This window comes from Xenopus laevis, chromosome 2L, assembly GCF_017654675.1.
Source record: "Xenopus laevis strain J_2021 chromosome 2L, Xenopus_laevis_v10.1, whole genome shotgun sequence".
In the NCBI taxonomy this organism is placed as follows: Eukaryota; Metazoa; Chordata; class Amphibia; order Anura; family Pipidae; genus Xenopus; species Xenopus laevis.
The window spans coordinates 54910067-54932457 of NC_054373.1; the positions used below are offsets into that span (position 1 = coordinate 54910067).

General features: G+C 37.1%; 1 protein-coding gene across 1 annotated transcript; it reads right to left on the reverse strand.

The window, feature by feature from the left end:
- Positions 1–6023: 6023 nt before the first annotated feature.
- tshb.L (thyroid stimulating hormone beta L homeolog) lies at positions 6024–9722 on the reverse strand. The gene is made up of 2 exons (XM_018245695.2): positions 9561–9722; positions 6024–6726 (listed from the first exon to the last, which is right to left on the reverse strand). The coding sequence occupies exons 1-2, from the start codon at positions 9720–9722 to the stop codon at positions 6463–6465; spliced, it is 426 nt and encodes a 141-aa protein (XP_018101184.1). The 3' UTR covers positions 6024–6462.
- Between the last annotated feature and the right edge of the window lie 12669 nt (positions 9723–22391).

Genomic DNA, 22391 nt, shown 5'->3' on the forward strand with positions numbered 1-22391 from the left:
ATCAGGGGGGGACAGGGGGGACTGTTGTCCCGGGCCCGGATGTTTTGGGGAGTTAAGGGGGGCCCGGCCGTGCTGCACTTACTTGCATTTACTTGCACAGCCGGTCCCCTGCATCCGAGCTCCGATGACTTCTTCTTGTGTTCTGATTCGCCAGTGAAATATAAGTCCCGGTAAAGCCACATTCTGATTGGTTGGGAGAAGTTTGAACCTCCCTTCTATTTTATCCAATCACCATGCGTCTTTACCGGGACTTACATTTCACTGGCGAATCAGAGCACAAGAAACTGAAGATACCGGCATCTGAACTCCCTGGCTAAGGTACGTGCAGTTTTTTTTTCTTCTAACTTGTGGGAGCCCTGACCAATTGTTTTTTTAAATGTGTGGGGGCCCTTTGCTAGTTTTTTTTTTTTTTAAGATGTGTGGGGGCCCTGGCTAATAGTTTTTTTTTAAAAAATGTGTGGGGACCCTGGCTAATTGTTTTTTTTTTTAAATGTGTGGGGGCCCTTTGCTATTTTTTTTTTTAAGATGTGTGGGGGCCCTGGCTAATAGTTTTTTTTAAAAAAATGTGTGGGGGCCCTGGCTAATTGTTTTTTTTTTTTAAATGTGTGGGGGCCCTTTGCTATTTTTTTTTTTTTTAAGATGTGTGGGGGCCCTGGCTAATAGTTTTTTTTAAAAAAAATGTATGGGACCCTGGCTAATTGTTTTTTTTTTTTTAAATGTGTGGGGGCCCTTTGCTATTTTTTTAAGATGTGTGGGCACCCTGGCTAATAGTTTTTTTAAAAAAAATGTGTGGGGCCCTGGCTAATTGTTTTTTTTTTAAATGTGTGGGGGCCCTTTGCTATTTTTTTTTTTTTTAAATGTGTGGGGGCCCTGGCTAATTGTTTATTTTTTGTAAAAAATGTGTGGGGGCCCTGGCTAATTGTTTGTTTTTTTAAATGTGTGGGGGCCCTTTGCTATTTTTTTTTTTTTTTTTAAGATGTGTGGGGACCCTGGCTAATTGTTTTTTTTTTTAAATGTGTGGGGGCCCTTTGCTATTTTTTTAAGATGTGTGGGCACCCTGGCTAATAGTTTTTTTAAAAAAAATGTGTGGGGCCCTGGCTAATTGTTTTTTTTTTAAATGTGTGGGGGCCCTTTGCTATTTTTTTTTTTTTTAAGATGTGTGGGGACCCTGGCTAATTGTTTTTTTTTTTAAATGTGTGGGGGCCCTTTGCTATTTTTTTAAGATGTGTGGGCACCCTGGCTAATAGTTTTTTTTAAAAAAAATGTGTGGGGCCCTGGCTAATTGTTTTTTTTTAAATGTGTGGGGGCCCTTTGCTATTTTTTTTTTTTTTTAAATGTGTGGGCGCCCTGGCTAATTGTTTTTTTTTTGTAAAAAATGTGTGGGGGCCCTGGCTAATTGTTTGTTTTTTTAAATGTGTGGGGGCCCTTTGCTATTTTTTTTTTTTTTTTAAGATGTGTGGGGACCCTGGCTAATTGTTTTTTTTTTTTAAATGTGTGGGGGCCCTTTGCTATTTTTTTAAGATGTGTGGGCACCCTGGCTAATAGTTTTTTTAAAAAAAAATGTGTGGGGCCCTGGCTAATTGTTTTTTTTTTAAATGTGTGGGGGCCCTTTGCTATTTTTTTTTTTTTTAAGATGTGTGGGGACCCTGGCTAATTGTTTTTTTTTTTTAAGATGTGTGGGGGCCCTGGCTAATAGTTTTTTTTAAAAAAAATGTATGGGGACCCTGGCTAATTGTTTTTTTTTTTTTAAATGTGTGGGGGCCCTTTGCTATTTTTTAAGATGTGTGGGCACCCTGGCTAATAGTTTTTTTAAAAAAAATGTGTGGGGCCCTGGCTAATTGTTTTTTTTTTAAATGTGTGGGGGCCCTTTGCTATTTTTTTTTTTTTAAATGTGTGGGGGCCCTGGCTAATTGTTTTTTTTTTGTAAAAAATGTGTGGGGGCCCTGGCTAATTGTTTGTTTTTTTAAATGTGTGGGGGCCCTTTGCTATTTTTTTTTTTTTTTTTAAGATGTGTGGGGACCCTGGCTAATTGTTTTTTTTTTTAAATGTGTGGGGGCCCTTTGCTATTTTTTTAAGATGTGTGGGCACCCTGGCTAATAGTTTTTTTAAAAAAAATGTGTGGGGCCCTGGCTAATTGTTTTTTTTTTAAATGTGTGGGGGCCCTTTGCTATTTTTTTTTTTTTTTAAGATGTGTGGGGACCCTGGCTAATTGTTTTTTTTTTTAAATGTGTGGGGGCCCTTTGCTATTTTTTTAAGATGTGTGGGCACCCTGGCTAATAGTTTTTTTAAAAAAAATGTGTGGGGCCCTGGCTAATTGTTTTTTTTTAAATGTGTGGGGGCCCTTTGCTATTTTTTTTTTTTTTAAATGTGTGGGCGCCCTGGCTAATTGTTTTTTTTTTGTAAAAAATGTGTGGGGGCCCTGGCTAATTGTTTGTTTTTTTAAATGTGTGGGGGCCCTTTGCTATTTTTTTTTTTTTTTTAAGATGTGTGGGGACCCTGGCTAATTGTTTTTTTTTTTTAAATGTGTGGGGGCCCTTTGCTATTTTTTTAAGATGTGTGGGCACCCTGGCTAATAGTTTTTTTAAAAAAAAATGTGTGGGGCCCTGGCTAATTGTTTTTTTTTTAAATGTGTGGGGGCCCTTTGCTATTTTTTTTTTTTTTAAGATGTGTGGGGACCCTGGCTAATTGTTTTTTTTTTTTTAAATGTGTGGGGGCCCTTTGCTATTTTTTTAAGATGTGTGGGCACCCTGGCTAATAGTTTTTTTTAAAAAAATGTGTGGGGCCCTGGCTAATTGTTTTTTTTTTTAATGTGTGGGGGCCCTTTGCTATTTTTTTTTTTTTTTAAAATGTGTGGGGGCCCTGGCTAAAAGTTTTTTTAAAAAAAATATGTGGGGGCCCTGGCTAATTGTTTTTTTTTTTAATGTGTGGGGCCCTTTGCTATTTTTTAAGATGTGTGGGGGCCCTGGCTAATTGTTTTTTTTTTGTAAAAAATGTGTGGGGGCCCTGGCTAATTGTTTTTTTTTTTTTTGTAAAAAATGTGTGGGGGCCCTGGCTAATTGTTTGTTTTTTTTTTTTGTAAAAAATGTGTGGGGGCCCTGGCTAATTGTTTTTTTTTTTTTTTATTTGTGGGGCCCTGGCCACCAATGTTTTTTTTCTTTAACCACCACCTGACCACCAAAACTTGTAGGAGGGGTCTAGGCACCAAAGTTATTTTTTTAACTTGTAGGGGGGCACTTCATCTTTTAATGCCTGTGTGGCCTTCATACTGAGGGAGGGGTGGCGAGGGGGGGCCCCAGAAAATTTTGTTGTATGGGGCCCCGTGATTTCTGATGGCAGCCCTGACCCTGGACTAGGAGCGCATACACAGTTTCAATAACTTGGATTGTATATGGGCAAAATCAAAAAATGGATGTCATAAGAAAAATATGTTGTAGAACGGCTGAGCACTCTTTCACTTTCCTCTGTCCTTTCCTTTTTATTTTTGGTTTTATTATCTTTTGCCTATTTTCTAATTTCTGAATATTGTCGAATCATTTTGAGCGTACCTGTTTAATCATATAATTTTGTTGTAGTACGCCTCAAAATATATGAGGAATGGGCAAACAAGTACTATTTTTGGGAAACCTATCAAGCATCTGACACGCCTCTTGGTATGCCAAAATTTGATACAGTGATAATGGGTTTCTGAGAAAAACTTATTGTGGATGTACTCATTTTGTATAATGTTTGTACAGGATTCATTTTCTTGCTATTTGAATTTTCCTCTATTGTAGAATGCCTACTTCTTTAAATAAAGAATATACAAAAAAAAAGTGTAACGAATTGGAAAGTTCGCACTTTGATAAATTTGCATTGTAACGATCATTGGTGAGTAAAAATTTGCCTGGCAAACGGTGCAACAATTCTCTAGTGCTGAGCTTTTTAGCTAGCGAATTTTCCGCTTCAACTTTTAGTAAATTGCCGATGCCCCTGCAAATTGTCATTTTGGCGAATTTTCGTTAGAAAAAAACACTTCGCCAGTTAGTAAATCCCATAGTCTGGTAAATGTCCTCCACTGATTCCATCTATGATATCACACAATGAGGTTTAACTTCTGTTAGAAATCAGTAACATTAACAAGTTCTCATTGTAAATCCTAGTAAGTGTGTTGGTACTGCCCAAAGGTTTTCCTTACTATTATTAGCCTTTATCAAACCAGAGATATTTGGTGAATATTCATATGCATAAATTCACTGTGTTACACATAGGCATAAGCATTAGGTCCCCCCATTCTGGCACATAAACAAGATTTTGGTATCATGCAAAGTTTGCCTTAATAATAGGGTCCAGAAAATGGCACCTGCCAGCTTGCTGTGACTGTGAATTCCAAGACTGAAGGAAACAAGATTTAAATGATTTATGTAGTGTGAGTAAAGTTTATTTTACTTGACAAACCAACTATTACAGAATTCGGCATTATTTATTTGGGTGACAGGTATCCTTTAAAAAGTAAAGATATGTAGACAGACCTTTAATTGCAAATTATTTTATTTTACACATGCATCAAAGAAACAAGCAATTGTTTAATAATCATCAATGTAAATGAACGCCATAATTGCCATAATTGTTATTATGGTTTAACTGGTAGGGACCATTTGTAATTTCTTTTGTTTAAGAACTTTATGTCATGTAGTTCTGTTGCCTGATTTGAAATTGCTGATTGGTTGCTTGAGTTGAATTACCCTAGCCCAAAGGAAAGTTGAAAAGGACAGGATTTGAATAAAATACAAGCAATAAATTTGTAACCCCCTACAGTCATTCCATGTCTCTTGTCTGAAAGCAGATATCTTTATTATATAAAAGAATATGTAATAAAATATAATTTGAAGTCCCCATACAGATTAGGGCTTTGGGTGTTTTATTGCAGGAGCTTGTAGGAGACATTAGACCTGTGCACTAACTGCTAGAATTCCATATTGTTCATGTAGGTTTTACTCTCCCTTTTTTACTTGCATGAGGAAGCAAATTTCTTTGCACTTGTTTCTTCCTGATTACCATGATGCTAACTGCAAGCAGTTGTCCCCCACCTTTGTCCTACATGTAGCATTGCACACAGATGTTTATATAGTATAGGGCAGAATGTTCTCATTTTGTAAGTTTGTCGCATATACTGTATGTACACATTACTGTAAAGGTGAGGAATGATACTGCCATAGAGGAATGATACCTCCAAACAGATCACTATTTAGCATTGACAAAGCACAAGTGCAAGAGCACTAAGGAGTGTTTAATTGCACCTTTAGGGCCCATGCATGGAGTACTTAAACCAAATGCAAAGCAGGGGTGGAACTAGGGGTAGGCAGAAGATGTATGTGCCTAGGGTGCAGTGCTGGGAGGAACACTGGACACCTACCTCCTCTGTCTCCCTAGTTGTGGGTCCTGATGCGCCCTCAGCCACCCCACAACCCCACTTATTCAATCGCAACACCCAGATCCTCATAAAATCTATTGTGAGCTTGAGTGTGCATGTATGTGCATACACTGGGGGGGGGGAGGGTGCATTCGGAAGCAGCTTTGGGTGTAACTTTTGCTTGGCCTGGAGCTGGTGCAGTGGTTTGAGCAGTCTGCACCTTATACCAAATTAAAAATCGGACGGAAGGCACAAAGTGCCTGATTTTAAGTAATACGTTGTGCACATTGGAACTCCTTAAGTTGCATGTTGGCATGAGTGGTAAATTAGGGGGAGTTCTAGGGTTGCACCCACTTACTGCGCAAGCAGTGCAGCAGTTCCAGATGCAGGCAATGTTCCATTTAGTGTGGGGCAAAACTCTACTCCACATTCTAACCCCTATATGTAATAAAAGGCACTAAGTTTGCCCTGGAGCAGTAATCCATAGCAACCAATAAGATGTTTGCTTCTAAACCGGTGACCAGTAAAAGCCACCTGCTGATTGGTTGCCAGGGGTTACTGCTCCGGGGCAAACGTAGTGCCTTTTATTACATAATTGCAAAAGCACTAGGGGTTATGTAATAAAAGGCACTACGTTTGCCAAGGAGTAGTAACTCATAGCAACCAATCAGCAGGTAGAATTTACTGGTCACCGGTTTCAAAGGAAACACCCTAATGGTTGCTATAGATTAGTGTTCCTGGGCAAACTTAGTGCCTTTTATTATATATGGGGAAGAGCTTGGCACCTTGTTTAAGTCTTCAGAAATAAGGTTTTTATTCCTTTAGATAAAAAAACATACCAGGTATTAATATTTACCACAAACCAGTGTAAATACTTGGCCAACCAGGTAACCTTTTAGTACATGTAAAACCTATGCTTGTCAATCTTGGAAATCATTACTTTTATTCTTTGTTAGTGGTAATGTGCCCCAAAAGCACTGGATAAGAATGGGGAACAGAGAAAGTTCTATCAGCACAACTGTATTTCTAGTGTAACTATTTGCATGCACCATTCACTAGTAAACACAAGCTTTTTACTGAATGTATTTTGAGGAGCCGAGATATTGAGGCTCAAATGCTTTTGTACAGTAATTGATTTTGATGGTATCTTGGATACAGTCAGTGTAGCCAGTGTTACATTTGCCACACTCACAGCTAATAGCTACAGGATAGGAACAGAGCCGGTTCACATGCTCTGGGCAGCCAGGAATGGTCACTGTCCTGTGGATATATTCTTTGTAAGAACAGGTTTTCTGAGACATCAGCATTTTAGGCAGTCCTTCCTTCAGATTCGGATCCTAGGAATGAAATAAAACAACTTTGTTAGCATCAGTATGTAATACTTTATGTTTTTCTATTCATGAGATACCATCACATAATTAAAGTACTGTCTTTTTATAATTTTAGTTGATTTTGACACTCAAGAGGGGGTTATTTACTAAACTCCAGTTGGGCTTTTTGTTGCAAAAGTAAAATTTTTCAGATTTTAATAAAAAACTATTAGAATTATGCTCCCATGCAGCAAAAAGTCTGCATCTGAAAATCCGCCATCTCAGACCTGCTGCGTTTGTATATAAGTCAATAGGACCCTATTCTGTTTCGAAGTTTCTGTGGTCTGTGCTGGAATTAGCCCAAAAATAAAAACCTTTTCGGGCAAAAATCCGAAAACTTCGGACTTTTTTGAGAAAAAGCCTCCAAAAATCTCCAAAGAACTCCAAAAAAATCATACAATTCAGCGATTTTATTGAGTTCTTACCCAAACCGATTAAATCATGCTTTTTTTTAATATGAAATAAGGTCCAGTTGTGGATTTTACTTTGGTCAGAGTTTTTTTAATTTAAATAATCAGAAAAATTCGGATATTGAAAAATAAACCCCTCTGTGATAGTGCTGCTTTTTTTTTTTTTGGTCACATTACACATGCAGTCTTTATGGTTCTGTCTGTCTCAGTGACAGCTCTTATATATTCTCATAGATTCTCAATTTTAAACAGTCGATTCATTCAGAATAACAGGGACAAAAAAAATTGGGTCATGGGTCACCCCATGACAGGAAGGGATTTTTTTATTTTTCTGCTGCCTGAAGCTTTTGGGGTGTGCATCCAAGCTGAATTGGCCACCATGCAAAGCTTATCTCATGCTCCAGCTTTCTGCACAGCCCACCCACAGAAATTCTGGGAGGTCATGGCCCCCCATTTCCGATGTGTATGCTTCTAGCAACAAACACCTACATAGAATTATGCCTACCCTGCTGATGTTTGACTACATAATATTATAAGGAACGAAGCAAAAGTTACATGGTAGTCACAAGGTATGTTGGCGGGTTGATTCTAACTGGAGAATTCTCTTGCATCTCTAATTGAGCTACATTTAATAGTTATTAAGCAGAAATGTATGCGTTATGGAAAGATTAAGGCCCCCTTTAAAATCAAGCTAACAGACATAAATTATAATTGCTTTCATTAAAAAAGTAGTCTATGATAAAAAGTAGAAACTAGTCAAGAAGCTTTGTTGTACCATTATTTTTTTTAGAAGAAATTTTACTCCATTTGGGAGTTTAAACAATGGAAAGCTAGTTGCAGATAAAAGTTAGGTATATTTATCAAAGAGTGAAGTTAGAGATCGCCAGAGTCCTCCTTTGATAAATATGCCTTTCAAAATCCCATAGAAATGAAGGAAGAGTGGCGGAATTTCACTCTAGAGGACTGTGGCGATCTCTAACGTCACTCTGATAAATATACCTCAAAATGTTTTCATGTCCTAAATACAGTATATTGCAAGGATTTGCTGCTTGTGCCTATTTTTAACCATATTCCCCAAACATTAGGGCTGACTAAAGTAACTCATGCAGAGCCCAATAAGGTTAAATTATTGGAGAATGTTAAGCTGAATGTAGGCAAGTGTTACTTGGTTACTGGCACTATAGCAGGATTATTTAAAGATAATGTGTAACCTTGCTCTGAGCAAGGCTGTATGAAGCCAAGAAATCTGAAAAGCTCTAACCTAATTTTTAACCTAAAACTATAGCTGTTTTCCGTAACACAAGGCACAGTAACAAAAAAATAAAGCGAATAACTGTAAATATACTTTTATATATACTTATTGATTCTAAAAGATGCACCAAGTTCATATATATATATATATATATATATATATATATTAGGGATGCACCAAATCCACCATTTTGGATTCAGCCGAACCCCTGAATCCTTTGGGAAAGATTTGGCCGAATACCGAACCGATCTAATCAAAACTCGGGCCGTCTGAAGACCCAATCCTGGATTCGGTGCATCCATTATATATATATATATATATATATATATATATATATATATATATATATATATATATATATATATATATATATATATATATATATATATAAAATCAAAACTCGGGCCGAGTTGGTGTGCCGAAACGTTGAAATAAAATTTTCCACTTTTTTTCACTATTTCCAGACCTTGGAGTGCGGTTTTATTTTTTGATTAGATAGCTATGTTATAACCAGCACCCAGGCAGTTGCCTGTATTGCGAGTGCACCACTATAGACTATATTATATATATATATATATATATATACACTCTCAAATGAACCAGCAACACAGGGATATTTTTCAAAAATAGAAAGTGTATTTAGTGAAGCATGTTCCAGCCAACGTAACGTTTCGGTCCCTACTGGGACCTTTCTCAAGGCATATTTATATATATATAGCTCCCACCCTTTCCAGCTGTAGTCAGGTGATCCCAGTGGTGGCTAATAAAAGGGCAACAATGTTTGGGAGATTTAACCTTGAAAGCACCTAGTAAGTTGCAGGTAAAACTGAAAATGTATAATGAAGCCATATAATTCTTAATGAATCAGATGAAAATTGAGCGTAGGACTGGCCAGATATGGGATGACTTTGACGTAGTTGGCCAGCTTAAATATATTGCAATATATGGACAAACAATCGCTGTTTTGTTTAAAGGGTAAGGCATTTTTTTTAGTAGCTTAAGGCACAAAATGTCTCAATGTCCTAAATATATTGATAATGGGTTAAGTGCAGAGGACTCTTGTATTTGTCTATATGTATGTGTGTGACCTGCCAAGGGTTATTAAAACAAGCTATATTTAAATTAACCACAAAATTTACCCTTGTCATGCAGAATCCTGAACAAATAGTGGTATTAACGGCAAGGCAGTAAGCACATTCTTTCTTCTCCAAATACATGGTATATTCAGTTGGAAAACAGACTGAGACAGCCTGGCCAATGGCAATTAAGAAGAACAAAGATGCCACAAAAATAGCTCCCATTCTGAAAAACAAAAACCCAAACAATTATTTAAATTAACAATTACTAGCCATTTTCTGCAAGCATTTTTCTTGATAAATTGTCCTAGGATGCCAACTTTCTCTTAAGATGAAGAGTCTTAAATCATGGAGCTTTTTTTCTAATTACATGTTTTTATATAATATATGCATCTACTGTCCTTACCACAAGTGGTGCAGATAAATAGTTTATTATAGTAGACAGCAGTAAATTAAGCCTTATGTTGTTAAAATGTGCATTTATGAAGCAAAACAATAACATTCTGTTTATTGTCAGATCTAAACTTTGTTTTCAGAGCCTTTCAGACCATTTAACCTTAATGTTTTATCTACCACTCATTAAAGGGGTTGTTCACCTTGAAATGAACTGTTAGTATGATGCAGAGAGTGATATTCTGAGACAGTTTGCAATTGGTTTTCATTTTTTTATTCAGCAACTCTCCAGTTTGCAATTTCAGCAATCTGGTTGCTATGGTCCAAATTACCATAGCAACCATGAATAAGAGACTGGAAAATAAATAGGAGAGGCCTGAATAGAGGAGTGATCAAAAGCAGCAATAACAATACATTTGTAGCTCTACAGAGCATTTGTTTTTTAGATGGGGTCAGTGACCCCTGTTTGAAAGCTGGAAAGGGTCAGAAGAAGAAGGCAAATAATTCAAAAATGTTATAAAAGAAAAAAATGAAGCCCAATCAAAAATTTGTATAGAATTAGCCATTCTGTAATATACTGAATGTTAACGCCACGCCTTTAAATGGGAACTATTGTGAAAATTTAAGATAAGCTTCATCTCAAGGATAAAAGACACTTACTAAAATACAATCATTTAAAAATTCTGTACTGTTTAAGAAATAATCAAGTTAGTCTTCAGTATCTCACTCTTTACAACCTGTCACTTTTCATGCTCTCTTCATGTCTGGGTCAGATTTTGATTGACAGGTAGGTCTTCTCTGTCTTTTAGGGGAGCTGCCTTTCTTAGCAGAATACCTCAAATAACCAACTCCAGCACAAACAAGATAACTAAATAACAGACTCTGGCAAATACCATGCGCACAGAGAAACAGGTTTTCCATCAGATCCGGTTATCGTTAAAGGAACAGCTCAGTGTAAAAATAAAAACTGGGTAAATAGGCAAAATAAAAAATGTTTCTAATATAGTTAGTTAGCCAATAATGTAATGTAAAAAGACTGGAGTGACTGGATGTCTAAACATAACAGAACACTACTTCCTGCTTTTCACCTCTAACTCTGACTTAGTCAGTGACTTGAAGGGGGGCTACATGGGACATAACTGGTCAGTGAGTTTGCAATTGATCCTCAGCATTCAGCTCAGATTCAGAAGCAACAGATATGACCCATGTACCTGCCCCCTCAAGTCTCTGATTGATTACTGCCTGGTAACCAATCAGTGGAAACCAAGATTGCTGCAAAACAGGAAGTAGTATTCTGGCTATTATGTTAGACATCCAGTCACTCCAGCCTTTATACATTACATCTTTGCCTAACTATCTATATTAGAAACATTTTTATTGTGCACAGTCTATTTACCCAGAATAAAGCAAGAGAGGTTGCTCAGAGGGGGGGAGTGATAAGTAACTTGATTATTGCATAAATGGCACAGAATTTTTAATTGATTATATTTAGAAAGTTTCTTTTTCAGCAATACGCAATTCAGCCTATATTAAATTTTTATTTTCGCGATAGATCCCCTTTTAATTTACTTTTAGTATGACGTAGAGAGTGATATTCTGAGACAATTTGCAATTGGTTTTCATTTATGTTTTTTGAGTTCTTTTTAGCGTTTTATTCAGCATCTCTTCAGTTTACAAAATCTAGTTGCTAGGATCCAAGTTACCCCAGCAACCATATATCGAGTTGAATAAGAGACAGGAATATAAATAGGAGAGAGCCTGAATAGAAAAATGAGTAATAAAAAGTAAGAATAACTGTACATTTGTAGCCTTACAGAGCATTTGTTTTTATATGGGGTCAGCATACCTCCCAACTGTCCCTTTTTCGAAGGGACAGTCCCTCTTTTGACAGCTCAACCTGCAGTCCCTCATTTGTACTGGAAAGTCCCTATTTTCTCTGCACTGAACAGCCAGAAAAAGAAACAAAGTTTCTAACTTAATTGGCTTTTAGCAGAGAGCACAGAACAGCTAACAGGTGCAAATAAGATAACAATTTTGAGACACAAAAAACAGTTTAGATAAGAAAAATTATTTTCAAACTTTCATAACCTGCCAAATTTTGTAAAATGAACATGGTAATTAGGAGGTGTGGCCACAGAAAGGGGCGTGGTCCAAAAATGTGCGGCACTACATGCGAAATATAAATTTTGTCCTTCTTTTTACTTTCAAAATGTTGGGAGGTATGGGTCAGTGACCCCCATTTGAAAGCTGGAAAGAGTCAGAAGAAGATAGCAAATATTTGAAAAACTATTAATAAAAAAAGAATGAAGCCCAATTAAAAAAACTGCTTAGAACTGACCATTCTATAACATACCAAAATCTAACTGGAAGGTGAACCACTCATTTAATGGCTAAATGAAGCCAGCTACAAAATACCACTGGAATGAATAAATATACAAATGAACTTATACTACACAGATATTTGCCAGTATACTATTATATGATAAGAGAGCAATAGCTAACAACTAATATACATTTGTGCTTCTGTTCGCTATATAAAAGGTGTTGTTAAAAACACAGGTAACGGTCTAGGTTTAAAGGCTTGATTAAAACATCCTCCCAAGAGGGTACATACACATAAGAATTCTATTAAATATAGAGAAATACCTTTTTTCCTTACCTGATTCAATTCGAGAAATAGAAAGCAGCTGCAGCCGTCATTTTTATACCCCACTGGCTAATCCCTCCTTGAGCTCCTTTAATCTGCATTAAAATATTACTTCCTTATCGGTGAGTTATCTTTTTTTAATCAAAAAAATAAAAAATCACATTAAAACAGTAGAAAATTGGATTGGAGCAGTTGAGCGGGAGAAATAAAAAATAAATAAATAAAGCGAGTAACGTAAAACATAGAAACACTAATTACTTTCAGTTGAATTAATCCGCATTTTCAACCCGCTGATCATTTCCAATCAATGATTCTGATACTGTCCGCTTCGCTGTGCAGGCTCTGCATATACCATGTCTGTTAGCGCTGATTACTTCTTTGGCATATGGCCTAATGTAATAATAGAAGGTTTGGTTGAAATTCTGTTTTTGTTCTCTGTAGGGTATTGTATGACTCTGGCACTGCCTGCTTCAGTGTGATAAGACTCAACTTATAGGTCATATTTATAAAGTTATGTTAAAAAATGGCTTTAGAAAATAATCTTCCAAGTCACTTTAATGCCATTATATACATTGTAAAATCAAGGGGCTGATTTATTCATTTCGGGGTGGCACAATGCATGACATAAAAAAATCTCATTACACATTTTTTTATTTTAGATCCCAATACTTTCTTGTTTATTTCCTGTAGGGATGCACCGAATCTACTATTTTGGATTCAGCCGAACCCCCGAATCCTTTGTGAAAGATTCGCAGAATACCGAACCAAATCCGAAGGGGAAAACATTTTTTACTTCCTTGTTTTGTGAAAAATTTGTTACAATTTGCCTCCCCGCCCTTAATTTTGGATATGCAAATTAAGATTCGGTTCGGCCTGGCAGAAGGAATCAGCCGAATCCTGTTGAAAAAGACAGAATCCTGGATTCGGTGCATCCCTAATTTCCTGTAGTCATGTTTTTTTTATTGATTTTTTTTCCAAATCGTAAAAAAATACAAATCTTACGGCCTAAAGCCTGCTGACATTCTGGGGTTAACTGAGGATTTTGCTAAAGAGAACCCCATATAATATGGTGTTGTCTGCCACCGCATTTACACAGTACAGCTATAGGATCTGATATCTGGAAACCTTTTATCCAGAAAGCTCTGACCCATGGGAAGGCGGTCTCCCATAGACTCTATTTTAATAAAATTCTTCATATTTTTAAAATGGAATTTCTTTTTCTCCTTAAAATAAAGCAGTACATTGTACTTGATCCCAGCTAAGACATAGTTAATCCTTATTAGAGGCAAAACAATCCAAATAGGTATTTAATATTCAAATGAATTTTAAAGAAACAATTTATAGAGATCCAAATTACGGAAAGGTCCCTTATCAGGAAAACGCAAGGTCCCGAGCATTCTGGATAAATAGGTTCCACATAACAATAAAGCAATAAAAATTAGGAATAGTTAGTTCCTTAGAGTTGCTTTCTCCTGCGTTCCTTTTCAGTCTCTCAGCTGCATGCAAATGTCACATAAAAATGTTGGATTGGCACCTAAAGCAAATGGAGAAAGCAAAAACCGTGTAGTATTTTAGGTTCTGAGATTCATATCTATATTTAATCCCTGTGGTGTAAGGGTTTGCATGTTATGAATCCATCTTCTCATAACATGCAAACACTAGCCCCACAGGGATTAAATATGGATATGAATCTCAGAGCATTTTTATACCAATATGAAACTCCAAAATATCTTAATAGCACCAAGATTGATATTACGACAATTGCACATAACATATAAGCTTAAAGGCTAAGTAAACCTTTAAAATAATTGAATGTAAATTTGACGAGGGTGCTATTCTAAGCACTTTTGCAATTTACATTTATTATTTATTTTCTTTTTATTCCAATATAGTAAAGGATACATGTGCTGTTAATATGAATGAATTTTGATACAAAAGCGCCACCTGCTGGTCATTTTCTGATCAGTCTGACCACCAAGTAGTCAAGAAGTTGTCAAGAGAAAGACAGAGGCTGCTCTGATGTTTCTCACTTCTTTTCTAACCAGAAAAACATCAGAGCAGCCTCTTTCTCCTGACAACTTCCTTGACTACTTGGTGGTCAGACTGGTTGGAAACTGACCAGCAGGTGGCGCTGTGGAAACAAAATCCACTTGTAACTTATCCTTTAACAATTCATTTATTTATAAATTCATAATATATACAGATTAAAATAAAATTGCACAGAGCACATAAGCACTTTAAAATGAGTTTATGTACAGATAAAATGATTTTATTCACAAACTAATCATATACAGAATATTAATAAACCTACATAAATTGTAAAAATAAGTTGCTATTACAACCAAAAATGTATTTAAATTATAATATAAATAAACAGACATTGAAACACTAAAATGAACATTATGGCACTATAACCAAATTGGGGAAGGAAATAAATTAATGGATGCCCTATTAAGAATAATGAACTGGTAAACTTATTGTGGTGTTTAGGAAGGAAGACACAGGGATATTTGGCACAGTAAAATGAATAATAGGAGTTCTGCATTTTTAAACTGTTTTCTTGGACATACGTTACATGAATTTTGTATATTTAACTGCCCTTGTAATAAAGGTATTGGCTATGTATGTATATCAACAGGAACGGTAAAGAAGAGACTTATACTATGGATACAGGAGAATGCAGACCGGAATTGTTTTCTTGACATCCGAACGCAATCAGCTTCTTAGGGAAAATATGCAGAATACACTTCATGCCTCTGAGGAAACCGATTGGTTCAGTGAAATGCGGCAGGCGGAAGTGACATCACAATATGCTGCCAGGGGCAATTCTAGGCATTTTGCCGCCCCACCCCTCCCCACTGCACTCACCATTAGAGCGCCGGAGAGGGCAGGGGCGGTCCATGTCGCTTAGTGCAGAGAGCGCAATTGTGCTCTCTGCACTAGAAGAGCCGAATTTTCGGGTTGAAAACCGGAAATTCGGCTCTTAGTTACCAGGAGCGGCATTTTTGCCTCCCCTGGTAACCAGGGTGGCGCTGTCGTCTGAGGCACCATAGAGACAAATGGCGCCAAAACGATTGTGCGATGCTCTATTTACAAACAATAGTCAGTCTGATAGCAAGTAAAATCCCTAAATTCAATAGTGCCATAAAAGCGATTTGTACTAAATGCTGGCCCACAATTCACAACTGAAAGGGGAAACGAAGCCACTATCATCTGTTGCCTGAAGCGATGCAAGCCTCCGGTCAAAACTTTGATATTGGTGATGCTAAAGTTCCTCAATCATCCAGCAAAAGTTGAGTATCGAGCACTACAAAAATATAGCCAGTTATTGAAACATCGACGTTATAAGCTGATTCGTAGTGATAGAAGTGCAGAGCTCCTCACAGTGCCACTATCTTACTCAAGCACCGCACTGGAAGTCCAAATCCATAACCTGATATTACGTACCTAAATTCATCACACAGTGTTTGCATCCACATTTGCTTATATTTGAATAAAAATACAGTTAGAAGTACCATAAAGGAATATTAAACACTTGCTTTGTATGTTTCTATACCTTATGTCAATAATGTTACAGTGTACATAATTGAAAAACTCATGAATACCTAATAAATATAAAAGCTTTACAAACTCAGGGATCATTCACAAATATGTATAAAAGCCCAAAAGCTACCAGTTAAACAGTTAATTTCAATTAGTCTATTTCCAGATAGAAAATAAAAGCAGAGATGTGATAGATTGAGCTAGTACCTTAGTATCTTAGTATGATGTTGGTCTTGGTTGCTGCTGTTTTGACAAAGGCCCAATCTGGGTAGCCACACGCTTTCAAAGCTACTCTGAGATGTTTATGCTCTTTGTCTTTGACTCTGTATCAGTGTCTTGCTACAAGTTCCCTTGGCAGACTTATCACAAACTAAACGTCTTACTGAGCACTTCCCCCAGCAGACTTATCAAATATAGGGGTGGAAATAAAACACACACACATTGATCATTAAAGAAGAATAATATATTGTAACAAAAGTAATACAATACCGATTGAAGACAACGCAACATCTAGCCGAGCTTCCCTTGGCAGACTTCTGAGAGGAACATCAGCTGGGGGACCCCGGGCCCAAATCAAATACAGCGACTCCCAGAGCACATCAATCGGCCAATGGTCCTTACAAGACCAACTATTCTACACAACACGTCTGCTTGTAGATGAAGTCCCAAAGCCCCACCAGCTGAGCTCCTTTTTATATTGGTACAATAACAAAGTAATAGATCATTACACATAGACATATATAATAATAATTATGGCTATATGCCCAGGACATGGCCATGAGAATGACCATGAAAATGGAAATAACCATGCGAATGAAAATAATTGCTGTGTATAATTGCTGTGTATTTTGATTATAACTATGTGAATAAGATATGAGCTTCCTCCTTAATAAACATACTTATATGTTTATGAGTCTATTACCTTAACTCCTACTATTCCCTGTTCTCCTGCTAATGACTGAATAACTCAACTCCAGTTGTTCCCTGGTCTCCTATTAATACTACTCCGGTTGTTCCTTGGTCTCCTGCTAATATCAGTACATCCATTTTACAAATAAGGAGCCATATTGAATGCACTTGATCACACTCACATTCATACATGGCCTGCCATTTCACATTTGTATCACAATCAGTTGCCACACATTCCGCCCTGTGGTGCAGAGTTCTAATGACACCCAGTTTGTGTTCCAGCGGAGGGTGGGAATCAAACAACAGATATTGATCCGTATGAGTGGGTTTCCTGTATACGTCCGTCTTCAAGTTACCCCCTCTTGGATGCATAGCAAACAGTCCAAAAAAGCTAGTTTGTTCCCGTGGACATCTTCCCTTGTGAACTTGATGTTATTGTGCACTGAGTTAATGTGTTCTGTAAAGGCCGCCACTTCAATGGATCTTTAACCCAAGTGTCATCTACATATCTGAACCAGTGACTCGGTGTATCTCCCTGGAAATGTAAGTAAGGCCCTCTTTTCCACTTCCTCCATGTACAAGTTAGCTACAATAGGAGAGACTGGAGAACCCATGTCACAGCCATGTTTCTGTTTTACAGTGCCGAGAATATGTTGTCATTTTATATAATGATTATTAATAATGATTAATTTAAAGGGGACCTGTTATCCAGGCATAAAAAGCTGTATAATAAAATACATTTTCCAGTTAAACATGAAACCAAATTCTTTATTTTTTTATTAAAATATCCTTACCTCTTATATGCTCCTTTAAAAATCTCAGCTGACTTTCATATTTTGCCTTCCCTGCCTCTGTGCCTCAGTATATGCCTCAGGCACAGCAATCACTTTTACTTTAATTTCTGCACTTCCTTTGTGTCAAGCACCTTTTACATGCCCTCACCCTTCTCACTGTCTATAACGGCATAGCCTGCGCATAGGCACCTGGTTCTCCTTTCTCCATTCCAAGGTAAAGGTTCGGAGTCCTCAGAAGGATCTACTGTTTGGAGATATAGTGGTGTTCAGGGAGTAGCAATTGGTGCCACACTGTCTCTTCCTTCACATTTCACAGAGTCTATGGTCTGCTTCCTTACGGAGTGTGGCACCAATTTCTACTCAATGAACACACCACCATATCTCCAAACAGCACATTCTTCTAAAGGAGTCTAGACCTTTACCTTGTGATATGATGTGCGCTTGATGCTGAACTGTTTGTGAGTAGGAAACTGCCATTCAGTGATTGTTTTTAAAATATTTATTAAACAGAATTATACTATTATTCTGTCTCCACTTCATGTATTGAGTAATGAATGAACTGGGGAACAAAAAACAATATGACACGCATGCTGAACATTGACTGTTTGTAAGTACATACCCAAAAGGGGATTTCTGTGTGCACCTGGGGTGGATCCAATTAACTATTTATCTGAACACCTATTTGGCTGCATTGCACTCACCAGACAACACAAAACAGTATTGCCCTATGTGCGCTTCCTTCTCTTTTCTCAGCAAATGATACCTGCCGCCTATATGCTCTTGGGGGGATTCCATTAAAATGAAGAATGAAAACAAATGTTTAAACATTTATATAGTGTAAATAAAATGTATTTTGCTCCATTAACATTATAGCATAGAAGTTGGAACTATTTCTTAGGTCAACCGGTCCCAAATTATATTTTTTGGTAAAAATAAAAAATCTCCCAAGCCATGCTGGAGACTAGTGGCTAAAACCGTCAGCTAAGCTAGGAGGGTGATTGGTTAGGAGTGAATTTTTGGCATGCATTGGTGCAAATCACGTCATGGACGATAGGGGGAACCCTGAGGTTTGGTGCATAGGGTGGCGCCGAACCTAAAAACAGCGCTGGCTATCCCTTCTTACTTTGAAAGGATTATCTCATTATTCATTTAAGAGGCCTAAAATATGAATTATTAAAAAACGTGCCAGTTGTTAATCATCTCAAAAGACTCATATTTCATATTTTATCCTAAGATACAATGACAATTCACAGTTTCTTGGTTTGGTTGCCATGAAAAAAAATAGACCCAAATCACATTGGAAAATATTAATGACATCAAAGAACAATCTGTTTTGTGTTAAATAAAGGTCATGTATGAATTATTCATAGCTGGTTTTCATTGAATAGTGTCAGCACTAATGTCATTTACCCCTCAAAAAGATTATTTCTGTATCTTTTGCCATTATAAAAAAAAAAAGGTTATAAAAAGGTTAGATTGTTCAGTAAGTGGAAGAAATGTGCATATGAAAATGCCCATTTTATGCAAATAATGCAGAAGAGTTGCTCCGTTAGAGATTACCTTCTAGAGGAATCATATGTCAGAGCAAGAAAGCAATGATCTGGATCTTTTTGTGACAATGATGTGGCACAAGGTACTCACTCAACATTATCTATGAAAACTAAAAGTGGCATAAGTCTAGGGCCATGCAGAAACGCAGACTGAAAATCTGCTTCTCCGCTGCTGCTGTTTTGGTTGATGTGTCTGCACCCAGAAGCATGGTCTCTGCTCCAGTGCAGGCAGTCACAGCAAATATCGGCTGTGAAATGGGAACTCTCACATTTTTTTTGTCAAAATTCACCACGTCTGCCTGCACCCAAGCAGAGACTATGCTTCCAGATGTAGAGCTGCATTAGAAGATCAGCAGGAGAGCGGCTTCTCGGCCTACATTTCTCTACAGGCCAAGATCCACATTCTTGTGGTCCTAGCCTAAAGAATTGAAATGAATGGTGTGGCAACAGAAAGTTCACATTTCCTCTGCAAAATCTGGGATAAAAAACTCATTGTAACCTGTTGCTGTTTAGCTTTGGGACAGCTGAATTCTACAAGAACTTAGTGTATTGCTGTATGTAATTTTCTAGAATTGACATGCTGTATATTTTGTATAAAATAATATTGGTTTTCAACAACTCTGTAGTGGACAATATTCTTTTTTTCAAAATCTTGGTCGACAAGTCTGGCAAATTCTTTATTGAATTTATTAATTAACAATCAGATGTCAAAAAAATGCCTTTGAGAGAGAAACATGTATGGAGAAATGATTGTGAGGCAAAGTCTACATCAAGTAATGAAAGATGAAAGGTAATGAAACTGATAAACCAGCCCAATGGATATATGAAAAGAAAATGGAAATTAAAAAGAGAGAAATGCGTAATGAGCCCTGAAATATTTCCATAAGAAACCCACATTTAAATTACAGTAAATGTAAAAGATTTTTAAATTTGAAATCAAAATTTAGACATGGAGTAGTTTGTAAATCTGGTCTTTGTTTTTTGGTTTTCTTGTGACAGCTTACTGAAACAGTAAAAGTGTTTTAACGTGGTAAAATTCTTTATGCTAGATCATTTCAAATAGGTACAGAGATGTAAAGGAAGGAAGGTAGAGTTTAATATGGAAGGCTCAAAGGACAGTATTCTTTTTCTGGTAAAAAAAAGTCTTTAGTTGTTTTAAAAAATTCAGGTAAAATTGTATTATTATTATTACTGAATACAATGATGCAGAGAGGCAGTTTGCTTTAAGCAGTACATTAGACAACAGGTGTCTCTGAGACTAATTTTGGACATGGAACAATGCATGGGTGAAATGCAATGCACAAAACGATCAGGCAGATGCAAATGCAATTCCACATTCTTACTAAAATAACTGTGCAAATTCTAAAGTTGGTCATACACGTTACAATAACGATCTTTCCTGGAAACATTTGTCACAAGAAAGCTTGATCATTTTCAATACAGACATTTAGAGCTGAATCGTAAGATATACAGGTAGAAACAATAGAATTCTGCCTGTATCTGATGATTCAGCAGGAAATACTGGCCGATGTTTGGGTGACTACAAAGGCGCCCAATCAAAATTTTCAGACCTGGCCAAGTCTTTTGCCGATATTGGTCAGCTCATCTCTCACCATACACGTACCGAATATTGTACGAAATTACATTTTATACGATAATAACTGTGCACACATGGCCACCATACTGAAACAAGCGGATAAAATATTTAGATATCATACACCATGATCACAAATATAACTGCATTGAATTTAATGACACAATCCAAAAAAATCATAGCTGTCAATTTTACAAAAATCTCATACATTTTTTATAATGTAGTTCTCTTGTTTGAGTGAATATGGAATCGCCTAGGGAGGCATTTGTCTAAAACCACAGCAGCTAGAAATGTCTTATTTGTATTCTTCTGCCGTGGACACTTTCTGGTCAGATTAGGCAATAATATCAAAGGCACACAGCTATTTCAGGCATTATTTCTTTGCTAAAAATGCAACATCAGAACTTATTAAAGCACCCTCCACTACTCCCTCTGAGAATCATGGGTCCTATCAACCCAAGTTTCTTTGAGATTTATCTACCAGGCTGTGATAAAGTCAGGGCTAACTGGTGTGGTGCGACATGGCAGGTGCTAAAAGGGTGTAACATTTTACTGATAAGTCCCTAGGTCTTGAAGACTTTGTTCAAAAAATACTTCTGTTCCTATTTTGTTTTGCTCCTCCTGATAAATAAAAGAGACACCCATGCCTCGGCAAATTATAGTATAATCATGAAATTATTAATAATTCCCATGAGTAAGAGGCCTTCTAACTAGAACAGAATTAACTTTAATTCTACAAGTTAACAGGCACTGCCTGTCTTCCATAGATTTTCACAAATTCCCTTTTGGGCCCTTGGACTTTCAGCAGCATTAACTACTGCGATCCTGCCCCACCTGGGGCACCAGATGGTATAACAGCAATAAGGCAGACAGGGTTGTCAGCCTGTTAGAAAACATTCTGCAGTGTTGCATGATAAATGGGTGTAAACAATGAACATGCACATAACATAAAAAATAAAAATAATACAAGCGATACCAGAAGAAAGATGGCCCTGCCCAAAAAAGCTTACAATCTAAAGAGAAGGGGTACGAGGCACAAAGTGTGATTGAGGGATATAGAGAGACAAAGATACTTCCAGCAGAATACCTCTGCAAAAGTATAGAGTGCATGGCAACAGATGCAGTAAACTCACAGCAAAAAGAGTCACACACCAATTTGTTAAGGCTGAGAAGTTATGCAGACTTAAATCTTAGCCACAACTTGCAACTGACTTGCTACCACACGTCCAGTTATGTTAATTGAGATGAACGGGATGCCTTTATTCTGGAATTATAGAAAAAACACTGCATTGTGGTTCAAAAGATGGCAATTTGCATCCAAAATTGCTCTTTGGGCACTTCACTTGCATTTGAGGCCCTTACTAATTTAAAAATTAAAACATTTTCCGCACCCCCGCTGGCCCCCCCCCCCCCCCAGCAGATGGCGCTCGCTGCAGCCGCTGGAGTCGGCTGCAGCCTCAAAGA